The sequence below is a fragment of the Rhipicephalus microplus genome, chromosome 6, assembly GCF_043290135.1.
Source record: "Rhipicephalus microplus isolate Deutch F79 chromosome 6, USDA_Rmic, whole genome shotgun sequence".
In the NCBI taxonomy this organism is placed as follows: Eukaryota; Metazoa; Arthropoda; class Arachnida; order Ixodida; family Ixodidae; genus Rhipicephalus; species Rhipicephalus microplus.
In genome coordinates this window covers 42,107,816-42,131,128 of record NC_134705.1, presented here as the reverse complement: position 1 = coordinate 42,131,128, position 23,313 = coordinate 42,107,816, and the positions used below count along the sequence as shown (strand labels likewise).

General features: G+C 47.6%; 1 protein-coding gene across 2 annotated transcripts in view; it reads left to right on the top strand.

The window, feature by feature from the left end:
- LOC142764762 (uncharacterized) overlaps positions 1-19,134 on the top strand; it is a 47,431-nt gene extending 28,297 nt beyond the window's left edge. Inside the window, exons 4-5 of one of the 2 annotated variants that reach the window (XM_075865285.1) lie at positions 7,036-7,164; positions 18,532-19,134. In XM_075865285.1, the coding sequence (XP_075721400.1) occupies positions 7,036-7,164; positions 18,532-19,020 (618 nt within the window). In that variant the 3' untranslated portion in view covers positions 19,021-19,134. The remainder of the gene's footprint in view (positions 1-7,035; positions 7,165-18,531) is intronic. The other variant, XM_075865286.1, reaches the window with a different exon arrangement.
- The last annotated feature ends 4,179 nt before the right edge of the window (positions 19,135-23,313 follow it).

Sequence of the window (23,313 nt, the reverse complement as noted above, 5' to 3'; positions counted from 1 at the left end):
GCTGATTCTGCAATGACGAAAGACAAAAAGGCACGCTTTCTGATTAGGGGTTTCAAGGAGCAGCTGTTTGCAGGACTTGTACGAAACCCACCAGCTACGGTGGCGGAATTCCTCCGCGAAGCGACAATAATAAAGTGAATGCTAAGACAGCGGTCTTTGCAGTATGAACGATCCGACAACCTTGCATGTCTGTCAGCACCCTTGGCTACACTCGACGTCACAAGCGTGAGAGACCTTGCTGAGCTAGCCCGTAGCATTGTACGCGACGAGCTGCAAAAGCTTTGCGCAGTGCCTTCACAGTCTCAAGCGGCTGCTCTGACAGACGTCGTCCGTGAAGAGGTGCGGCCGCTGGTACAATCATTAGTGGTGCCTCTAACCGAAGCTCCTCTGCTAACGTATGCGGAACCTGTATGCACTCCTGTGCCGCAGCCAACTATTTTCCCTGGCCGACCAGCCTACAGACGCCGCAACATTCTCGGGCCTGCCGCACTATAAAAACGCTCGACTGACTTGCCTGCAGATGCTGCAGTGCTTCTCGGGCCCGCCACACTATGAGAATCAACGACCTAATGTGCAGAAATCTAGCGTGCGGCGCGCTTCTGACAATTGGCCACTTTGCTACCATTGTGGTGAGCCAGGTCACTTGTACCAGGAGTGCTCGAACAGACAGATGGGCCTACCTGGAGCCGATACAGTCGATGTAAATCTGAAGCTGTCATGTGCACAGAAAGAGCAAATCCGCTGTATCCTCCACATGTTTAGCGACTGTTTCGCGTCTACAACCAAAATAAAGCAAACGCCAACCGTGAAGCACCGCATTGTCACAGACCATGCTGAACGACCCATACGGCAGCACGCCTACCGCGTATCACAAAAAGAACAAGAGGCAATACATTCTCAAGTGAAGCAGATGCTCGAAGATGGCGTAATCCAACCCTCGAACAGTACATGTTCGTCCCCCGTCGTGCTAGTAAGGAAGAAGGACGGCACTCTTCGATTTTGCATCGATTACCACAAACTCAACGAAGTCACAAAGAAAGGCGTTTATCCTCTTCTGCGCATCGACGACTCACTAGACCACCTCCAACGCGCCCGATACTTCTCCTCTATGAATTTACGCAGCGGCTACAGGCCGATCGAAGTTGATGAACATGTCCGAGAGAAAACAGCATTCATAACGCCTGATGGTCTGTACGAATTCAAGGTGCTGCCCTTCGGTCTGTGTTCTGCACCTGCGACATTCCAGAGGATGATGGATACAGTGCTGTCTGGTCTCAAGTGGGAAGCATGCCTTGTTTACTTAGATGACGTGGTTGTTTTCTCACAAACGTTTGAGTAGCACTTGCAGCGAATCAGATCTGTGTTTGCTGCAATTCGCACGGCAGGCCTGAACTGCAACCAGAAAAATGTCATTTTGGTAACAACGAATTGAAGGTCATCTGCCGCCTTGTTAGCCACGATGGTATTCGGCCGGACCTAGACAAACATTGGCTGTCGCAGATTTTCCACCACCTGCCAACAAACGTGATGTGCGTTGATTTGTAGGCCTCTGCGCATACTACAGATGTTTCGTGCAAAATTTCACAAACATTTCCGAACCCCTCATTCGTCTAACAAAATATGTTCCTTTCGTGTAAGGCCCTGAGCAAAGACGCGCTTTCTCCGAGCTCTAGCAGCGTCTCAAGGCTGAGCCCTTACTCGGACACTACGACGAAGATGCCGATAGTGTGCTACACAGACGACAATAACATCGGCCTTGGTGCAGTTCTCGTCCAGGGGAAAGGCGGCATCGAACGTCTTACTGCTTATGCGAGCCGGATTTTATCATCTGCGGAGGCAAATTACATACCCACTGAAAACGTGTGGCTACTTGTTGTCTGGGCAATAGCTAAATTCAGACCATACCTGTATGGTTGCCGGTTCAGGGTCGTTACCAATCATCATGCGGTCTGCTGGTTGGCAAACCTTAAAGACCCTTCCAGACGTCTGGAAAGGTGGAGCTTACGCCTTCAGGAGTTCGATTTGACAGTCGAACTGCCTTTCCCGAGCTCCTCTTACGACAGCGCCAGCTGATCACGATCTCGACGGCCGTTTTCTCTGCGCCGTTAATGTATCCGACTTGGCTGAACTGCAGAAGAACAATTCCAAGCTTCGACAATTTATGGATTGTCTTGAAGGCCGTACGCCGCATCCACCACCAGCATTTGCCCGCTCGCAATCATTGTTCTGCATTCGCAGAAATACCCTATATAATAGAAACTTTAACCCTCACGCGACTGAGTACCTGCTCGTCGTCCCGCCAGCGTTACGAGCTGATGTCTTGTCTGCCTGTCACGATGAGGCTTCCTCAGGCCACTTAGGATTCACACGTACCATGGCCCGGATTTGCCAACCCTACTGCTGGACTAAGCTCAATCGGAACGTGAAGCATTACGTGAAAACGTGTCACAAGTGCCAGTACGTAAAGCACCAAATCAGCGCCCAGCAGGCTTTTTGAAGCCCGTCGCTCCTCCGACACAACCGTTCCAACAAATTGGCATGAATCTGTTCGGACATGACGCACTACTGCGAAACGAAGGCATTACAACATGGCACCACGATTGAGACTGCCCGCTTTTTTTATGAAGAACATCGTCCTCCGACATGTAGCACCAGCAGTTGTCATGACTGATCGTGGCGCAGCTTTTACCGCCGGATGGTACAAAACTTCATGCAGCTTAGTGGCACAGTACATAGAAAAACTACTGCATACCACCCACAAAGCAATGACCTTACAGAGCGACTAAACAAGACGATCGCCGACAATCTATCCATCTGTGTTGACCAAGACCACAAAAACTCGGATGACATCCTCCCTTACGTCACGTTCGCTTACAACACCACTGTGCAAGAAACAACTGGATTCACACCATTCCGGTTGCTTCATGACAGGGAGGTCACTACAATGCTGGATGCCATGCTTCTACCAGACAGGCACCAGATTAGTGTCAAGACGAATGAATTTATCAGACTGGCAGACGCAGCTCGTAAGCTTGCAGTCGAACGAATCCATAAGCAACAACTCATCGACTCGCTGCGGTACAACGCTCGTCGTCGCGATGTCTTTTACTAACTCGGAGAACGAGTATGGTTGTGTACTCCCATTCAACAACGGCGACAGTAGAAAAAGTTGTTACCCCGCTATTTTGGTCCCTAAAGAGTTCTCCGTCGTCTCAGCGAAGTGAACTACAAAGTTCTTGACAAGGACATGGCTCGTCAATCCCGCCATTTACAACAGCCACACATCGTCTATGTTTTGAGAATGAAACCGTTTCACCAACGCTGGCTATTCGTCAAACTCCTTTGAGTAGACTTACAGTGATTGTGAATACCCCTTGTGTACTGCTTATCGTGTTTTCTTTTTCATCTGGTAATTATGTTGTGACATCGGGACGATGTTCTTTGAGAAGGGGGGTAATGCCACTAGTACAAGCTCTGCAAGTATTAATTCCATAGATGCTGGCAGGCTTGTATGTGCCGCTGTTCAAAAGAGGACGAAGATGCACTTTCAGAGAAAATGATAAAATCTATTGCTGTTGATCGAATCAATCTGACGTCCTTGTGTGCGCTTATCTACATGTTGCAGTTAAGGTGTAACGTGACAATATTATTCAAATCTAGATATTTAGCCCCGAGACAAAATTTACGATAATGAAAAAATACTGCGACGAAGGAATTAACGCCTCCTTACAATAATCTATATCAAGAAAATTCAGCATCTGCTAAACTTTTCTTTGCACGTCAAACCAAAATAAATGCAGCAACAGAAAAAGTGCTTCCCTTCAAAGCAGCCCAAAACCTCTGGCAGCGATGTTTGCTCGTACATGAAAAAAATAGTGTGCCCCCACTAGAATAGTTTGCGCTCTGCATTTTTCCACGGCCTTTGGCACCGTCGGAGTTCACAGTTAATGCTCCCTCTCGCAATAGCCAGGCGCGCGAGGCGAAACTCGTTGGTTTTGCTGGGGAACGTGGTGATTGGTACGGCCAGAGAGAAACACGCCGTGCTCCCGCCATCTCTGAGGCCATGCTGAGATAAAGCAAGAGCATTATTTCGAACTCTATTTCAGCCAAAAAAATCATAAGAAAAGTTAGTGCAGCTTCCAGAGTGTCACGCAAGGCTCGGTAACAGTAGAACTGATGGACACCAGGCTCGTCCTGGCTTGGGTAGATATTTACTCTCTCATGTATTTCCCACCAATTATTTTCCACGATACGAAGCATGCATGCTCTATTTATATTATTTTCGAGGCGTTTTATGATCGGGCTCAATCTGGTGTGCGGCATGATCACCCTTTCAGCACATGTCCACATCTCCCTCTCTCCTACGCCTCCTTGCTCGCCTCTCAATGCCGACGCAGGCAGCGCCTTCTAGCTAACGCCGTCCTTTCTCTCCACTAGGCACCTCTCCCAATGGCGTTTACACCCCCATTGCGCATGCGGTCCCCACCCTCTCTCGTACTCTCCCACGCTACTCCTCAATTGCCTCGCAAATGCCGACGCAGGCAGCGTCTGCTAGCAAGTTCGTTGATTAAAAAAACGTGGCTGGTTGCTCTATTTATGAATCGGTATTACATGAAAGTGAAACTTATCTTCACAGAAGTAGCTGCAAATTTATTGTTTATTGTTTCGCTGCAAGGGCAAAGGAATGAATTCCACAACAACAAATTCGAATGTCATGCGAAAAATGGCAAGCAGCTCAGAATGAGCATACACAGGACGAGCGCGGACATCTTACTAAAGCTCGACACCGAAAGTTGCGAGCTACAAAAGTGTAGTTCGCAACTTTGCTTCTAGACCGGCTCCCTTCCCTCGTTACTTCCTACGACAACTGTACAGACAGACAGACAAAGAACTTTATTCAGGTCCTGAGGAACTGCGTTGTAACGGCCCCGTTTAGGGGGAATCCGTAGCAGTCGGGGGCCGCTCCCACGTAGGGACCGGAAGACCGTGGCCCTCCGCCCTCTCGCAGGCCCTCTGGACAGCCCGAAGTTGAACCAAGAGGTCGCCGCTGTTAAGGGCTTCCTCCCAGTCCTCTTCTTTGTTGAACTCTGCGTCACGTAACGCAGGACATTGCCAGAGCATATGAGGTAATGAGCAATACGCCTCTCCGCAGTCCGGACAATACGGCTCGGTGTTGAGTGAAAAATGACTGAACCTGCCTCGCGAAGGGAAAGACCCCGTTTGGAGCATCCTGTAGGCCGATGATTGCGGTCGCATAAGTTTAGGATGAGTAAGTGGAAAAGCCCTCCGAGATAGATGATAATGAGTCATGATCTCGTGGAAAGTGAGTAGCGAGTCTCTGGATCTTCTGGCGTCCCCGCCTGCGAATCCGCCGGGACCGCCGCGGTGAGCGATACCTCGCGCACGGTCATGGGCAAACTCATTGGCGTTTGGGACATCAGGATGTACGTTGGCCCCCATGTGGGCCGGGAACCATGTTATGGTGTGAAACCCGGCAGCCCCCTCACAGCCGAGTATGGCCGCTGCCTCACGCGAGATCGAGCCCGAGGCGAAAGCCCTAGCTGCGGAACACGAATCTGTAAAGACATTAGGACGCGATGGGTCCTTCATTGCTATGACGATGGCGATTTGCTCAGCCACCATTGCCGAAACCTTTCTAACCGAGGCAGAGCATAGAAGTGTGCCACTATGATCGGCCGAGACCACTGCGAAGCGATCCGAACGCCTGTACTGGGCTGCATCGACAAAGGTCGCGAGATGCGGTCTGTTTGCAACTGAATTTAATAAGGAACGGGCCCGAGCTATGCGGCGCCCTACCTTGTATTGTGGGTGGACATTTCTTGGAAGTGGAGCTACCGAAAACGTGCCTCTGATCGAGGGTGGTAGTGTTACATTACGCTGGTTAGTCTCCGTAGGACCGCAGCCTATGGATTCCAGGATGCGCCTACCAGCCCTCGAGGACGATAGTCGCACGACCTGAGCCATCTGCTGGGCCTCGACCCCTCCGAGAGGGAGTTATGCATGCCCAATTGTAGGAGCTTCTCGGTGCTAGTGTGGATAGGCAAGCCTAGAACTCGCTTTATGCTTTTGCGCATTAGTGTATCAATTCTTGCCTCTTCTCTTTTGGACCAGCGCAACTTCGAAGCGACATAATTAATGTGGCTCATGAGAAATGCATGATAGAGCCGAAGGAGATTGCTCTCGCTCAGCCCACCCCTGCGGTTCGAGACCCTGAGTATGAGCCTAAGCATGTTCTCCGTCTTGGAGGTGATGCGGGCTATAGTTCGTGAGTTGCCCCCCTTGGACTCTAGCAGGAGTCCGAGGACCCTGATGGAGTCTACCCTGGGTATTTCCTGCCCATCCCGTGTGTATAAAGCTATGGGAATCTGTTCTAAAGGAGCGATGTTCCTCAGTCCTTGTCGCGTGGGTCTGTATAGTAGTAACTCAGACTTTGCCGATGACAGGCTCAGGTCCGAACCGACTAGAAAGTTCTCCGTGATGTCTAATGCCTCTTGAAGCGCCTGCTCTACCCCGGCGTCGGACCCCCCAATGCACCACACGGTGATATCGTCCGCGTAGAGAGCATGGTTAACCCCGCGCACCGTAGCCAGTCGCTCCGAGAGGCCCTTCATGGCAATATTGAAGAGTAGAGGAGAGATAACTGCCCCCTGTGGGGTGCCTCTCGCTCCCAAGGTAAATTCCGTGGATTGGATTTGAGCGATCCTAATGGTAGCCCTGCGATCCCTGAGAAAAGACCTAACGTATGCGTGGAACCGTTGTCCTAGACCCATAACCGGAATTGCCTCAAGCACAAACTTGTGCGAGATATTATCAAAAGCTTTGGCTAGGTCTAGAGCTAGTATGCCTCTAGTATCACTGGTGTTGTCAATAATTTGTCTTTTGATAAGCAGCATCACGTCCTGTGTGGATAGTGCAGGTCTGAATCCTACCATATTGTGTGGAAATAGCTCTCTGCATTCTATGTACTCGGATACCCGATGGTGAATCGCATTTTCGGCCACCTTGCCCACGCAGGACGCAAGCGAGATGGGTCGCATGTTCTCCAAAGCCAGAGGTTTGCCTGGCTTTGGGATGAGCGCTACCGAAGCTGTCTTCCAGGATTCAGGGACGTGCCCCGTCTCCCAGATTTTGTTGACTTCCTCGGTAAGCTTCTCGATGGATTTGCCATCCAAATTACGTAATAGCTTATTCTAGATTCCATCCGGGTCCGTTGCGGAGCGCCCGTTGAGCTCGTGGAGGACCTTCCAGATTTCTGGTTCAGTGAAAGGTGCGTCCAGCTCCGCCACCATTCCACCCCTATAATGCGGATAGTCCGCATCGCCGGAAGGGCCCAGCGGAAGATAGCTGTCCGCTAACCTCTTCAGGGGGGCCTTTTCGGACACTCCCTTCGCTTTTTGATTGTGAACGAATCTGTCAATAGCCAATCGCTGATTTCCCTTCGACTGTAACTCATCAAGTAATTGTTTGAGGAGGTTCCATTTGGCCCCCACTCTCATCTGTCCGTCAACCGAAGAACATACTTCATTCCACTGCTGTTTGGAGAGCTCAATAGAGTAGGCTTCGATCTCGCGATTGAGTTGCGCAATTTTCTTTCGAAGTCTGCGATTGAGCCTTTGCATCCTCCACCGGGACAGGATGGAATTCTTAGCCTCTAAGAGGTGCGCGAGGCGTGCATCCATCCGATCAACCCTCAGGTTCGTTTTGACAACCTTGGTCGCAGCATTAGCATCCTCCTTGAGCCTTGCAAAGAGGCTGTCTAAGCTGTCGTATTCATCCTGGTCCTCCTTCCGCAATTTACGAAAGGCATCCCAGTCCGTTACTTTAAATTCCCTGGGGGGAGCTGCATTGACTGCTAGGGTAATAGCCACTATGAAGTGGTCGCTACCTAGATTCTCTTGCAAGTTTTGCCACCCTGTTCCGGCGACGTTCTTGACGAACGCCAAGTCTGGAGTTGTGTCTCGGACCACCGATTTGCCAATTCTTGTCGGGTATTGCGGGTCCGTAATAAATTCAAGAGAACAGCTAGATACGGCCTTTAGGAGGTTGTTGCCTTTGGGGGACTGCCTGGCGTATCCCCAAGCGTCGTGCGGAGCATTAAAGTCTCCCGCTACCACGATGGGGGCCCCCCTGGCCAGAGCCACCGCTTTTGCCATGATCGAAGCGAACCCCTGCCGCTTGTGCGACGGCGAGCTGTACACATTCAGGAGGAATACGCTGTTCTTGAGCCAGCTGTTGGGGATTATTTCGAGGATAATGACCTCAGCCTTGCTGTTGCCAAGCTGTAGTTTGTGTTCATGAAAGGAGCACTTTTTTGCGACCAACGTTGCCAAACCGCGCTTCCCTTGCTCGCGCACCGAGACGACTCGATAGCCCGTGAAAGTTAGCGCATGACCGAGAGTTTCCTGTAACATAATTACGTGCGGTTTGACCGCCTGAGAAGCAATAAAGTGCAGCAGTGGAGCCCTGCGCCTTTTGAAACTGGCACGGTTCCACTGCTACACGACCAGTTCATTAGTGTTGTCCGCCATAATTACTGTTCTGAGACAGCCAATCTCCTGTCGGGTTGACTGTTACCGCGCCTGCAGGCGACTGTGCCCTGTTCGGGCCTCTCGGAGGCGAGCTACCCGTAGCTAGCGCTGCCTGTGTACCTTCAAGAGACGACGCCCTTTTCAGTAGGGTAGTCATGCTATCAGCCAGTTGTTTAATCGATTGCTGCATGCTTTCCAGAGCCTTGCTGTTGGATTCTGTCTCCATAGCATCCCACTCCCCTTGGGGGGGTGAGGCCCTACGTTTTCCCGAGCGCGCCTGCACGTCCCCTGGTGGGGGAATCTGTTGTCTTTCACCCTGCGAGGAGTAATGTTTGCGGAACGACTCAAGGTCAGCCCTCAGCTGTTGAATCTCTGCCTTAAGGCAAGCATTCTCTTGGATCAACTTAGCTACCCTGGGGTCTTCCCTATGCTCTGGCAATGGTACCTGCGTTACCTCTGGTGGCGGCGCCGCTGGCTTCGGCTTGGCTCGATCCGCCCAGGTAGGTACTACCTGGATTCGTGCCCGGGAGCAAGAGCGCCCTTTGGTGCGAGCGCGGCCCCTGGAGCGGTCGCGCCGGCGGCCAGCCGGCGTGACGGAACGCCCCTGCCTGGGAGCACTTGCCAGGCTGGAGTCCCTTGACCGGTCCTCTTCGGCCAGCTGTTGCTGAGACTTTTTGACGCGCTTTTGGCGCCGTCGTCTTTTCCGTCGCACGACGTAAGGAACTTGAAAGCGTTCTTTGCACGTTCTGTCCGCCGTCGGGTGTGGGCCTCCGCAAAGGGCACATTTCGGCGAGCACTGGTGATCGTTGGGTGGAGACACGAGCCCACAGCCCCTGCACACCCTCTTGTTGGGGTTGGGGCAAACATCGGCCCTGTGACCAAGTCCTCCACACGCGTAGCACACGTCGGTTTGGCGATTGTAGAGCATGCAGCGCAGCATGCTGACGCCGCATATGACATAGTTTGGTACCTTCATGCCGTCAAAAAGCACTACCCCAGTGGTGGTGTTCTTGATCCTTTTGGCTTCTAGGGCCTTCGGATTTCGCTGGTTGACGATCATCGTTTGGAGCTGGGCCTCGCTGATGTCAGTGTCCACTCCTCGTATGACTCCTTTACAGGTGTTATCGGGGGCCGCGACATATGCCGCCACATGGTACATTCCTTCGCTTATCCGAATCTGTTGGATCGCGGCGTAGGCGTTTGCGTTCTTCTTCTCCGGTGTGGAAACTACGAGAATGTTCTGGGCGATGTTTGGGCAAACGATGTCCCCTTCCGTCTCTGCCGGGGCAAGAGCAGCTGCCATGGCAATAGCCTGTGCGAGCCTAATTTGGCTTACTTTTCTGACGTCAAGTCCGTCCCTCGGCCTGACGATAATTCGTACGTGGTCCCTCGGCAGCCGGGGGAGCCTCGATGCAGCTGCGAGGCGCTTCATTGCACCTTGCGGGGCTGCCGTGCGGCGGCCTCCCTTTGAGCCCACATGTGATGCGTTGCCCGCGGAAACTGGCGTTTCTACACGAGCTTTCTTGTTCCTGCCCAGCGCTGTCGTCCAACCCGGGCGATTGGCTTCTTCGTGAGAGATTTCCTCTCCTTCCGCCATCTTTACTTCGGGCATGTCGCCCCTTTTCTCCCGCCCCTCGCCGTCGACGCTAGGCTGAGCCCGGTAGGATTAGTCGAGCCGCGGCGCGTTCCACAAGAAAAGTTCCAATAATTCGGCAAAAAGACCACTCACCGAAAAAAGTCTGGGATCGACGTGATCCTCAGAAGAAACTGCGTCGAATGAAACGCAGCTCGAGCACAGGCACCACAAAAATTCTAACGAAAACATTAACAGAAACGGGAGCCGATCTTCTCGCGTCCGCACTGGTCGGCGCCCCCTGCGTCTCTCACGACAACTGTACTGTCCAGTTTTAATTGCGTGCCGACTGCATGATATGGTTACTTGTTGCGCCGGCAGCAATGCATTTTAAGGTGTTCTAGCAACTGCAGAGTGCGGCTTTTTTTTCCTGTCGTATCACGGCATTGCATAAACCTAGCATTAAAAACTGGTTCAGCGACGCACAAGTGCTGCGCCACAATAAAATTTGTTGCAGCACGACAACTTTGCACATATAGCCTTGGTTATAGTGAACTTCAAGGTGGCGGTGATTTGTTAGGCACACGCAAAGACCCACATTATTCAGTTATCGAAGTACCGAGCACTTTAGAGAGTGTCAAGGAGGATACCCAAATAGCTTATCTAAAGATACTTTGGAGCATCTGCCATCTTCCTTTGAACTGAACTTGGTATACGATCGTTGAAATACATGGTGTTGTAAGTTCTGTCAATTCAAACACAAACATCAGCCCATTCTATTTACTCGGTGGTTTTAACATATCCAAACATAAGGTGGTGCTGCACTCTCCCATCATTCACCCAGCTTGCTCTTTGGCTGAAGCTTTTCCAGATTTATGTTTCTTTTTCTCATTAACCTGGCTTGTTAGGCAGCCAACACGAATTACACCGTCTGTAGTAAACAGTCTTGACATCGTTCTTACATCTGAAGCCAACCTAGTTTCCAACATTTCTGTCATGAGGCTAAATGTGCTTCGTTTTAGGGCAGAAAAAATAATGACGAATGGTCATCGAAAGACACGAGGCTGTTTGTTTACGAACAAGACGCACACACTATATTCACAGCTCATATAGAGCATATAAAAGAAAACCTGCGTTGCACAAAGTGACAAGTTCGCAAGAAAAATTCACCATTAGTCTTGAAAAGGTACGGATGCTGTTGGGGATGGTCTCAAATGCGGATGGCGATGGCTTGCGATGGGCGGGCACTGTGACAGCAAGCGACGACTGTAGACGCGGCGGTAGACGCCTAACCCGGTTGAGGTCATTGGCCGGACGCCCTTTTGGCATTCACCAGCCAGCGCTTGCTTGTAATCGCGGAGTCAAGGACGGGCTTGAATGGCACGTCCTTCTGACGAACTAAACACGCCTGTGCCGGGTTGAAGCTCGACGTGGTGCAAAGTGGGAGCCTGCAGTGATCTTCTGTCAGGAATTGGACTGGCCGCCACTCCCACGCCTTCGACACCATATTCTCTGGGCTACGTCTCCACTGCAACTCTCCAGTCTCCTTTTCCGAGCCACCGTGAAGAATGCTCATTGACGGTCCTTCTTGCGTCACGTGCAGTAGGTGCACGTCTTTGTCGTCGGCTTCACTTTGCTCGCACACATCATCACAATTACACACTTGCCTGGTCTTAGCGATCATGCTCTACTTTTATTTGAAGTGAATACTGTTCGAACCATGCTTCTTAAACAAAAAAAATAAAGAAGATTACAAAATCCTAACTATGGTGGCATAAACGAAGGGCTGATTTGATTAGTATGTGGGGTTTGGCGTCCCAAAACCACCATATGATTATGAGAGACGCCTCCAGAAACTTTGACCATCTGAGGCTCTTTAAGGTGCACCCAAATCTCAGCAGACGGTCTCAGAGCATTTTCATCTTCATCAAAAATTAAGCCGCCTCAGCCAGGATTCGATCCCGCGACCTGCGGGTCTGCAGTCGAGTACCTTAACCACTAGACCACGGCGGCGGGGCAGCGAAGAGCTTGCAGCCTTTCTTCATAACTTCGTAATCGGCTTTCAGAGTCGTAATGAGGAGACTATTTGAAGCATGCTTGTAGCATTGATTAATAATTAAAAATTAAAGATGTTCCTGCTATCACCGTAAGCACGGATTTGAATGCTCCATCGTACAACAAGCACCTAAAGCATTTACCAAACGAAGACAAAACGTGCTTTTCAGTTTTCTAAGAATTCTCCTAATAACCACTGGACAAACTACACTAAATTTGCTAACCAATAAATAAAATCATTAGCAGGAGCAAAATATCACTTTCTGAATAGTACTCGGCCATCGGTGCAATTAATGAACAAGAAAGCTGTGGCGCATGAAAAAAACTAAGCAAAAATGATTGTATCCTCAGAACTGATAGCTCAGACAACACCATCTTTTACAATGCACGTTGTGAAGATCCTAACAAGGCATTTTTGAATAATTTTTCTTTCAGCACAAATAAATCCGTGCCACCGTCCCGTACTCAGAACTGCTCAGCCATGTTTCCTGTAAAAATCAGTTTTGGTGGTCTCACAAAACGTCAGTCAGTAAGATCGTTATCCGGGCCAGGATTTCCTCAAATTGAGGCAAAGCTTTTAAAGTGTATGATGGCGTATTCATCTGCCTAATAACTATGATTTTTGAACAGACTCTTAACACTCGTTACCTTACATCAAACTGGAAAACCAGAAAGGTAACTTTCTTCTTTAAATCAAGAAACTGGCGTATCACTCTCAACTACGAGTTCATTTCTGTTAGATACATACATACATACATACATACATACGTACATACATACATACATACATACGTACATACATACATACATACATACATACATACATACATACATACATACATACATACATACATACATACATACGTGCAAAGTCACCAAAGTTAGCTAAGAAATGCTTCGCATTTAAATCTAGTGATAACGATATAACTGTTCCTCAGTCTGACCTTATTGCAGTCTGTGTGTGGTGCAAGGTATGGTCGGCGGAATCATACATAACCAAATGTAAAATTATGTGAGTAACTCAATCGAAAACAATTCAATCTCAATAGTGCACCATCAGAACCTGTTTCATCGTACAAATATATTCGTGTATATATAATGTCGGAGCTAACGTGGTATGATCATATCTCACAAAATATCATGCTTGGTTAGAATCTTGCTTGGTCATGATAAACAAAATATCATGCTTGGTTAGAATTGTCGAAATTCCTGAAGATCACCACTTTTTAAAAGTTTTTTTCTCATACAAAACACTAAATAGGTTTAAAATCAAACATGCTGCATGAGTACGGGACTTTCTTATGGAAGTTTCTGGCCATCACTAGATATGATTCAGTACAATTTTGTTCTTTTTTGGTTGTTGTTGTCTGTACGTTCGCACACACCTCCAGCATAACAGCAATGAGAAGTAATCCTAATTTACGATCTCTCGCATATCGACGCAAACAACGTCGTATATTAAGGGCGAAGCTCCTTAAGCCGAGGGTCATGCGTCCGCGATGTATGTACGTAGTAGTAGTAGTAGTAGTAGTAGTAATAGTAGTAGTAGGTAGGCTCCTCCATGGCCGGACTAGAGGAGCAGCACGCGTGCGCTCCTTTGAATTGAGGAGAAAACCCGCTCATGTTATTCACAAATAAAAACACCCTTGTTTCTGATGAAATAACCTATACAGAGGCTAGTATCGGGGACTTAATGTGCAATAAAATTTGCCTTGAATTTGATGCTTACTAAATAGAAACTAGTATCAGAAGAACGCACTTCGAGTACTATCTAACAAGACAGGGTTGCCACGTTAAACTCGCTTGGCGTAATCTCCTTGCTTTTAGCAAGGTTCAGCGAGGATTGGGCCACAGGGCCATGAACTTGAGGTGGTGCAAGCTAAGAACTAGACACGAAGCGCAGGTCATAAGAAAGTGGGCGCGGGCCGCTCCTCTAGTCCAGCCGTGCCACCTCCCGTTCAGTCCTTGAAGTGTCTGCTGGACGGCGGTACTTGGAGTGTTCACTAGATTGACGGACCGAGAGATAGACAGATGCATGGACGAACGGATGGACGGACGCAAGAATGAACGGACTGACGCACGGACGAATGGATGGACGCATTGACGAAAGGGCGGACGGACTTACGGATGCTTCACCCCACTCATCATGATGCACTCCCTAGATATGCTGTGACCTTAGTTCTTCGTAAGCCCTACTATGATCCACACTTGTTTAGCGAATTAGTTTTCCACAGTATGTTTCCAATAGACTCGATCATATTCATAAAGCTCCATTCCACAGTGAAGAACTCACGCATTTTTGAATTCAATCATACCACGTACATTGAAAGAGTGAAATTTCTTTCTCGCACTAGCGGCTGAAATTAAAAGACAATAAATTTGTAATGCTTGCATTACCATTAACGTCAGAATTACATTAATTTACTTTTATATTTGATTTGATTTCTGCTGCGTTTACTTTTGATAGTGTAATTGCCATGTGTCCTTTTACTTTATGTACGGTGCTACTTCAGTTTTGAATGCATTATTGTGTTACTTTAATTTCTTTTCCTTCTTTTACTCCTGAGATGTAACATTTTTGTGTCACTTATTGGGTTATTTGTAATATTAGTTTATGCACACGGTGTGAACTTAACCTATTGTTCTATGGACTGTAGTAATCCCTTTTCTTGTAACAACGCCCCTCTGTTGTGTCGATTGATCGTGAAGGTAAATGAAAATAAATATATAAATAAAAAGTGAGAAAACCGTGCTGCTGGTGGCATTTGCTTCATGTTTTCCATCCTCCTTATCATAGCACTTTTCGTTCCCGCCCCTCACTATACTATGCATAACTACGCTATGCTTTCTCGTCCCTTTCCATCGTTGTCTTCCTCACTTACCGGTCTTTGCCTTACTGTACTATACATGACTTTGGTGGGCTGTACCATCTCCCCTGCTTTTCTCAGTTCTCTTTACCATCACTGTATTTCTACATGTAGCCTTCCATTTTCCACTCATTACTCTTCGGTAACATAGCTACGCTATGTTTTACCATCTCTCCTTCTTTGTTCCTTCATTCACCATTATTTCCTTTTCCCACCCTCTCACTATATTTAAACACGCTTTACGCTCTCCCAACCTTGTTTTTTCAAACTCACTTGCCTTTCCTGCCCCTTTATTATGATATACTTGGCTAGGCAATGCTATAAGCTGCTCGGCACATACTCTTTCCCAAACCTTGCTATGCTGTGCTACACAAGGCTGTACAATATATACAATATATCACAGTCCCCCCTCCTCGTTTCCCTTATCATCACTCTCGCTTTGTTTTAACACCACCGTACAATGCTGTACTATGCGTTGCTATGCTGCGCGAAGAGCGCCTTAACATAGCCAGCTTTCTCTGATGCATATTTACCGAAATCGCCACCGATCACCTTTGAATTTTGCGAAGCTTAAACATCTCCGCTGTTATTACTTTGAGCGTGTGATAACGGGCCACTGATCAGTGTCTTCTGAAAGAAAGACCGGAAATGTCAAAGTATATGCAACACAAAATTCTTGCATATACGGTGCGTGTACGAGTTATTGCAGAGTCAAATATATATGTCAATTCCACTCCCATCACCGTTTTAGTTTACTTTTTGCACTACGGCAGTTTGATATAGTGCTGTGAAACATCCTAATGAGAGTAAACATGGTTAGTTTTTAGGCCATGGCATCAGTAAAATAGCGGGCAGGGACATTTGTAGTCGAGTAAAGCTGAACTCAAGCAAACTTCACTTTAAAAAATTTTAATTGGTTGAGTTGTGTGATTTAACGTCCCAAAGACACCATATGACTTTGAGAGAAGCTGTAGTGGAGGGCTCCGGAAACTTCAACCACCCGGGGTTCTTCGACGTCCACTCAAGTCTGAACATATGGGCCTACAGCATTTTCACCTCCATAGAAAACGCAGCCACTGCAGTCGGGATTCGACCCCACGACGTGCGGGTCAGCAGCCAAGTACCTTAGCCACTAGAGACCACCGCGGTTAAAAGCTATAGGGCGTTCACGGCACGAAACGTTTTCTGTAAGACGGCTCTATGTACACAGCATTATTACGCTTGAATCTGGCAAACAAAGGTAATAGTTGTTTTGACTAAAATGTTACACTCGAAATTACGTCGTTGAGACACGACATGAAGATAGTGTGAATGATATTGAATGCGTTACTCAGCCTTAAATTGTTGTTTTAGAATCCGTGTGTAATGTGCATTGTAACATCATTTAAATTTTGAAAACCGCCGGGTATGTGAGAAGTACTCATTATTACCTGCGTGATATCAGCGCTAGCTCGATTGTTACATGGATTGAGGCCCTTCGTTTTGCAAATCATGTATTAATAGCTGACAGGACTCATTGCAGTATGCAAGACTAGAGAAAAGTCCCAAGCTGGTAGATAAGATACCAGCTGGACATTTAAAGGTATGCAAATATTGTTGCATGAAGGTTAGACATGCATTTGGCACGACAGTGTTTATTTGACGTGCCACACATTTTGGCTCGCATGATCGCGGTCTCGGAGGAGTGTAATGAGCAGTTAAAATATTTCTCTAACTCCGTTAATCGCAGTGGCTATTTTCTAACCACAGGCGGTCACAGGTGTCACCACCGAAGCCAAGGTTGCACTCAAGAAACTTTGGCTGAAAGTGGTCGTTTGACCTGGTGAACGCACTCCCGCAATTATCAAGTTGACGCCGCAATACCACTTCTTCGGCGCTGGTCGCCTGGCGTCAGACTGTAGAGTACTCGTGTTTTGCTAACGTAGCGTCGCTATGTCAATGGAGCGTGCATGCGCTTAAACGCTACATTGAAGTATATTGGGCCCTTCACTATGCGCTCGCGGCCGTTTTGCTAGATGCACATATACCAAATTTAGTGTTACATGAGGTCAATGGATGAGGAAATATATGACTGGTGCAAACATGATAATCCTGACACGCGTGTCATGTAAGAATATGGCAACATATCACACTCATAGTCTGCACGCGTCCGTTTCGCTAGCTCCACATATACTAAATTTGGTATCACGTGACGTGAATAGATGAAGGTAAACGACACATGAAAGCATGATAATCAAGGGACGGAAGTCATGTGCATCATTTACCTCCACCTCGTAACGTTGTACTTATTTCAAAATGACATAATTTTTCTCGTTCGTGCTTCCCACATCATCGATTCCCACTGTACATGGGATCTGCCAATTTTTTTCTTTTTCTTGCAGATCATGTAAATCCAAAATTGGCGTTTTTTTTCAAAGAAAAAAAATGTACTAATTTGTGCTATTCTTTGCATCTGCTGTACATCGTATTTTACTGAGGATGTTTAATGTGCTACCACAAAAAAGAGCAAAGTATGACTAAATAGTGTTGTCTTTCTAATTTGTGCTATTCTTCGCATCCGCTGTACATCGTATTTTACTGAGGATGTTTAATGTGCTACAACAAAAAAGAGCAAAGTATGACTAAATAGTGTTGTCTTTCTTCGTTTATTTTGCACAAAGGGTACACGTTCACCTGGTTTAGATCTATTGTACATGTATTTCCTTTGTAGAAGCACGGGTGTGTACTCTAATGGTAAAGACACTTGGTTTCGGAGCATGAGGATACGGTTTCCAATCGCAGCTTTGAAAAGACACACTTTTTTGTTGTTTAATTCATGCTCAAGACATTATCGAGAATTACCAGCCACACGTGGTGCTGCAGGCAGTGCAGTAGCTCGGCTGCAGAGCTTTACGGGAGTTTCCGTTCTTTACGTATGCTTCTATATGCATTAAATGCATATAGAAACATATTTTCTGCATTAAATGCGTCCCTTGACTGGCCGCGTGTATCCACTCGCAATCCTGTGCACAGTTTTTAGGAAGGGGGCGAGCCGACGAATCTTTGATTGGTAGACGCTGTGTTTTGATTTCGATTTTGCTTTTAAGCCACAAATGTACCAAACATAGCAGAGGCGACAGCTGAGCCAGTTTGTGTGGATCTATGGTAACAATAAAGGTGCATAAACAATACGAACTCACTGATAAGAAAACAACGACAAATGCTGGTCCTATTTTTTCGCGCTGCATGCTATTAGGGTAACAAAGGCAGCTTCAATCACTGCGGAGCTCTCATTTCATTAGGTCAGTGTTTTGTCGAGTTATGCTAGGTCACATGCCAAACGACCTGATAGCATTAGTTTTAATAGCGTTGCAATCCGTTGCCATTGCATTTAGTGATTATCCATGCAGTGAAATTGTGACTTTTTACCGAGTCCTTTGTTTCTGAGCCTAACAATCTCAACCTTAAGATGTCACACTAAACGCTCCCACTTTTTTTTTCTTCTCAGCCGGTCCCCGAAAACCAAAAGCAGGGTAAAGACGCCGTACCAGCATCCCAAGTACCACCGTCAGATGAGAGAAAGGGACGCGACTCGCCAGCCGATTCCACCGATAGCACCAAGCAGGAAGAGAGCAACGAACTCGGTGTCACAGAATTTGGCGAGACCCCCTCAATAGACGGTTTTTCCCTCTTCGTCATATGGCAACTCCGACAGATGAGTCCATACCAGAGAGATCTAGCCATGCTGCGCATACGGCAGGAACTATTCGCCACAAAATACACTGCTGACTCAAGTGTGGCTGTTAAAGGGTCGCCTCGTTCAAGTGCTCTCGGAGGCATCAGCTGCTCTCATGCTACGGAAGGACAGCAGGCAAGCATAACGAACCAATCGCGAGGAGCCTGTACCGAACAAACCCAGTCGCCCGTCCTGACAACAGACGTTTCGTCCGGCGGCACCGCGCAGCCGAGTGCCCGCACCGAAGCAGCCAGCGTTTGATCCACAAATATTGAAGCGGCATGCTCTTTTGCGTTTCTTACAGGTTGATTCACGTGAGTAAAGGAAATAGCTGATGTATTTTATAAGCAATAAATAAATGTGAATGGAATCTTATGAGACGGTCTTTTGTTAATGCGCCCAAAATACACTTCGAGGCGTTCAACACTAAGCAAGCAAGCGTTGTAACAGAGAACGGAGGTGCGGCTCATGCTCTTCAGGCGTCAGGCTGGCAATGAGGATGCCATTCAGCTACGCAACCACAAAGCGGAGGCCTCGCATGACGTCTAAAATCAACGACTGGAAGGTTTGAACCGTATTACGCAGTCCAAAAATGCTTCGCACATACAAACCAAAAGGTGTCGTAATGGCGGTATTAGGCATGTCAGTGGGATCGACATGAAAAATAATATCTGGGGTTTAATGTTACAAAACAACAACATGATTATGAGAGACGCCATAGTGGAGAGCTCCGGAAATTTCGACCACCTGGGGTTTTTTAACGTGTACCTAAATCTGAGCGCACGGGCCTACAGCATTTTCGCCTCCATCTAAAATGCAGGTGCGGCAGCCGGGATATGATCCCGCAACCCGCAGGTCAACAGCCGAGTACTTTAGCCACTAGACCACCACGGCGGGGTGAAATCGACGGTAATCTAATGGAATCTAACCTTAACAAGATCCACTTTGCTAAAAATGGTGCAGCCGTCGAGGGGTGATCTAAAATTTCGGATGTGGGGTATGGCATAGCTGTCGTGGACAGTCTTGGCATTCAATGCTCTATAGTCTACACATGAACGCCTGTAACCGGGATCACGCTTTGGCACTAAATGCAGCGGAGAGGCCCAAGCGCTTCATGACGGGCTTATAAAGCGTGAGACAGAAGGGTGACTCTCCGTGCGAAGTGGCATGCGGCGCGACGATGCGGCAGTCGGGGTGGTGACGTTTCGTGACGTATCATCGCATCGCCACATCCCAGTCCAGCATGCATCAAAACGGTCAGATATTTTCGTTGCCGCAACGAATGGCCGCATGACTGCAGCAAATCACAGCGCGAGCGGACGAGTACCGTCATGTCAGTGATGGCGCCACCTTCCTGTCGCCTTTACGAGTTGGCTTGGCGGCGAATGGACGTGTTTTGCGATGGCTCTGGATCGACTGCGCATATAAGTGTTTTGTATACTTTGAGCTTGTTTTTATTAATAGATAAGGTAGTAGTGTAAACCTTTATTGTACTTGGTACACTGTACGACTGTTCGGGGATCAGACACCTGGTATTTTTCTTGTTTGTGTTTTTTTTTCTTTCTACCACGAGGTGGGAGTGCGAGTAAACGGACACGTAAATTTTGGAGTAGACCTTGGACTTTTTTACTTAACTTAGACTTTATTACTTTTTTACGCGGACTACGACGCATTCGTCGTAGTCCGTGTCCTGTAATTATCCAGTGGGAGAATTCAGCTACTCAAGGACACTGGTGATTTCATGTCAAAAAGACTGTCAAAAAGACATGAAAAGACTGTGAAATGTTCAGGATGCAGGGTGGGCTTAAAAATGAAAGGTAGTGTGGATGTGAATGCAAAGGAAGGTGACGCCAAGTGTAGAAATTGTGAGGTCGAGGAAAAAAATGGAGAAAATGATGGTTGCCTAGAGTGAACAGAAGATCAGAATCGCCGAGCTGGATACTGCGGTGGAGACGGAACGAGAAAACGATACGATGGGAAGAAGGCTTCGGCCAGCCGAGAAGGAACTTGCGAAGGTGAACAAAGCAGCAGCCGATGGCTACAGCAGTAGGGCACCGGCGCCCAGAACTGCGGAGAAGAAAGATAAAACAGATTAAACTGGTTCAATGGTCACAAGACATGACTTCCGCAAACAAGGGGGGGGGAGTGGAAGGGGACAAAGCATCTGGCGTTAGAAGCGCAAATGACCTCCAAGGTGGGAGACTACCATAAAAGTCGGAGCACGTATTAATTGCCGAGGACTCGAATTTAAATCGATGCGCTGATGCAATCAAAGAGATGGTAAGAGGTGACGAAAGGGTTTCGATAAGGACTTACACAGGACTTCAGCTAGAATTAGTGATGAGACAAGCGAGTGCAAAACTCCAAACTAAAGCTAATGTATGAAACCCCGTGATAATTACGGGCTGTGTAAACGATGTATTGAATGAAGAATCGGCAGGATTAGTGACCGCAATGACGAAAGGTGCCGATGACATGTGCGCCATTTCTCCTCAGCTACAGCTGGTGGTATGCACGATACCGGAGGTGCCAGTACGTGACGGCAACCTGCAAAGAGCGGCTGTCGACGAAAACAAGGAGATATGACTGATGAGCCGAGATAAACACTTTGATGTAGTTGAAATAAATAGAGAGGTGCATAGGTGGAGTGTTTTTCAACGAGGCAATTCCCTTCAGTTGGAAGCTAGATCATCAGTTGGTTGGCGATTTGCAGGACGCACAGTATCTTTTTTGGGAGGCACGCGGGTCCTTTGGGATCCAGGGTAGCTAGTAATCAGGAAAACAACCATGGGGACCCGTTAGCAGCTGGATTAGACATATACGATTCCAAAGTAACACCAATATCTAAGTAATATCAATATCTAAGGGGAGAAATCGGTGTAGGCAGGAGGGCCGAGCCAACATAGATGTAGGGTATAATAACATGCAGGATGGCAGGAATATCTTAAAGTGGTGGGAGATAGAAGAACAGCTAAGGGAGGGGAAGCTTATGGTGTAATGATTTGTAGAAACACATCTTAGGCAGAACATCTTAGGCTTAGGCACGCGTAAATTGTAATAGAACAGAAGGCAGAAGAATGGCGTATTCATTCACAAAAATACAGACTGGCAAAGGGTCAATCAGGAGTGCGGGAAACATTTATGGCTCAAAGGGAAAGTGGCAGGGCAGATGACTCTCCTGTACCTTTGTGAGGATTCGAGAAAAACGATGACAACGACGAAAGTGCGGGGCAAGGCGCGTGTGATTTTGAGTCGACTGTGCGCGTGAGGTCAGCCAATCAGCTGATGACCTGTGGTGGCACATAGAGGTGGCGTGCCACAATCGGGCCACGTGTGACGATGACGTGGCGGTAAGCTTCGTGGCTGGGGACGAGCCGAAGCAGCGGCAGACGAAAGACAGCGGGCCGAAGCGTCGGACGCAGGTGATCCAGGTCATCTCATCTATGTTCTCATCTATGTTCCCTTCGTCCCATGAGTTTGTGCACTGGTACTGCCCATAAGGATGATGAACATAGATGTATATCAGTTCAGAAGCTTAGGGAGTGATCACAAACGTATCAAGCTGAAATTTGGAAAAGAAATTAAAATTGGAAGAAGAGAATTGAGCAAGCACATGGTAATATTTATTCAGAAGGCAAATAGACACAGCAACCAATGTTATTAAGAAAATAACCACCAAGGATACTGTGGACGCACACAAATATTGCTCGATTGTCTGAGTTAGAGCTTGCTAAGGTACGAGTCAAATCAACCGGGGAAAAGGAGACACAAACCGAACAGCTGGTGGGATTAGGATGTTAAGAGAGTCATAGAAAGACGTAAGGGAGCCTCCAGAAATCACAGTTATGCTAAACAGAAGGGCGAACCACAATATTATGTCAAACAAAATGCAATAACATTTTGAGCTGCAGAAGGGAAGTGTCTAATTTGATCAGTGAAACTTTTCAAGAAAGGGGGCACAATAAATGGCGGAAGTGAACAAAAAGGGAGAAAGGGAAAAGATTTGGCACCATCTCGATTCCCTTTGTAATACGGCAAACATGGAACGGAGGTTTATAACTACAGTTTTAGGCTAGAAGGAGATGAGGCAATGGAACATATAAGAACAATGACGACAGAAACGATTAAACACCAAGAAAGCATTGCATGTACCATACCGGATGAGGATGGACCAATCAGCGCAGTAGCTCCACTGTGACAACGTGAGTGAAAAAGCGCATAGAAGAGGGTTCCTAATAGCACATCAACAGGCCCTGATGGCATCCCAATAATGCTAATGAAGAGACTAGGACCAAACTCGAAGCAAACAATAAGAGAGGCAGCTAGCAAAGCAATAATGGGCGGTGAAGCTCCCAATAGGTGGAAACTAAGCAGGATAAGCGTGATCTATGCAGGAACGGGGGACAAAGCTGATATAAACAACTACCGTCCTGTAACAGTGACATCAGTACTTGACAGGCTGGTGATGCAGATAGTGAAGGAAAGACTACAGACATTGGTGGAGAATGAGGGGGTACTGGGAGAACTACTTGGGAACGAAGAAGGTTGGAGTAA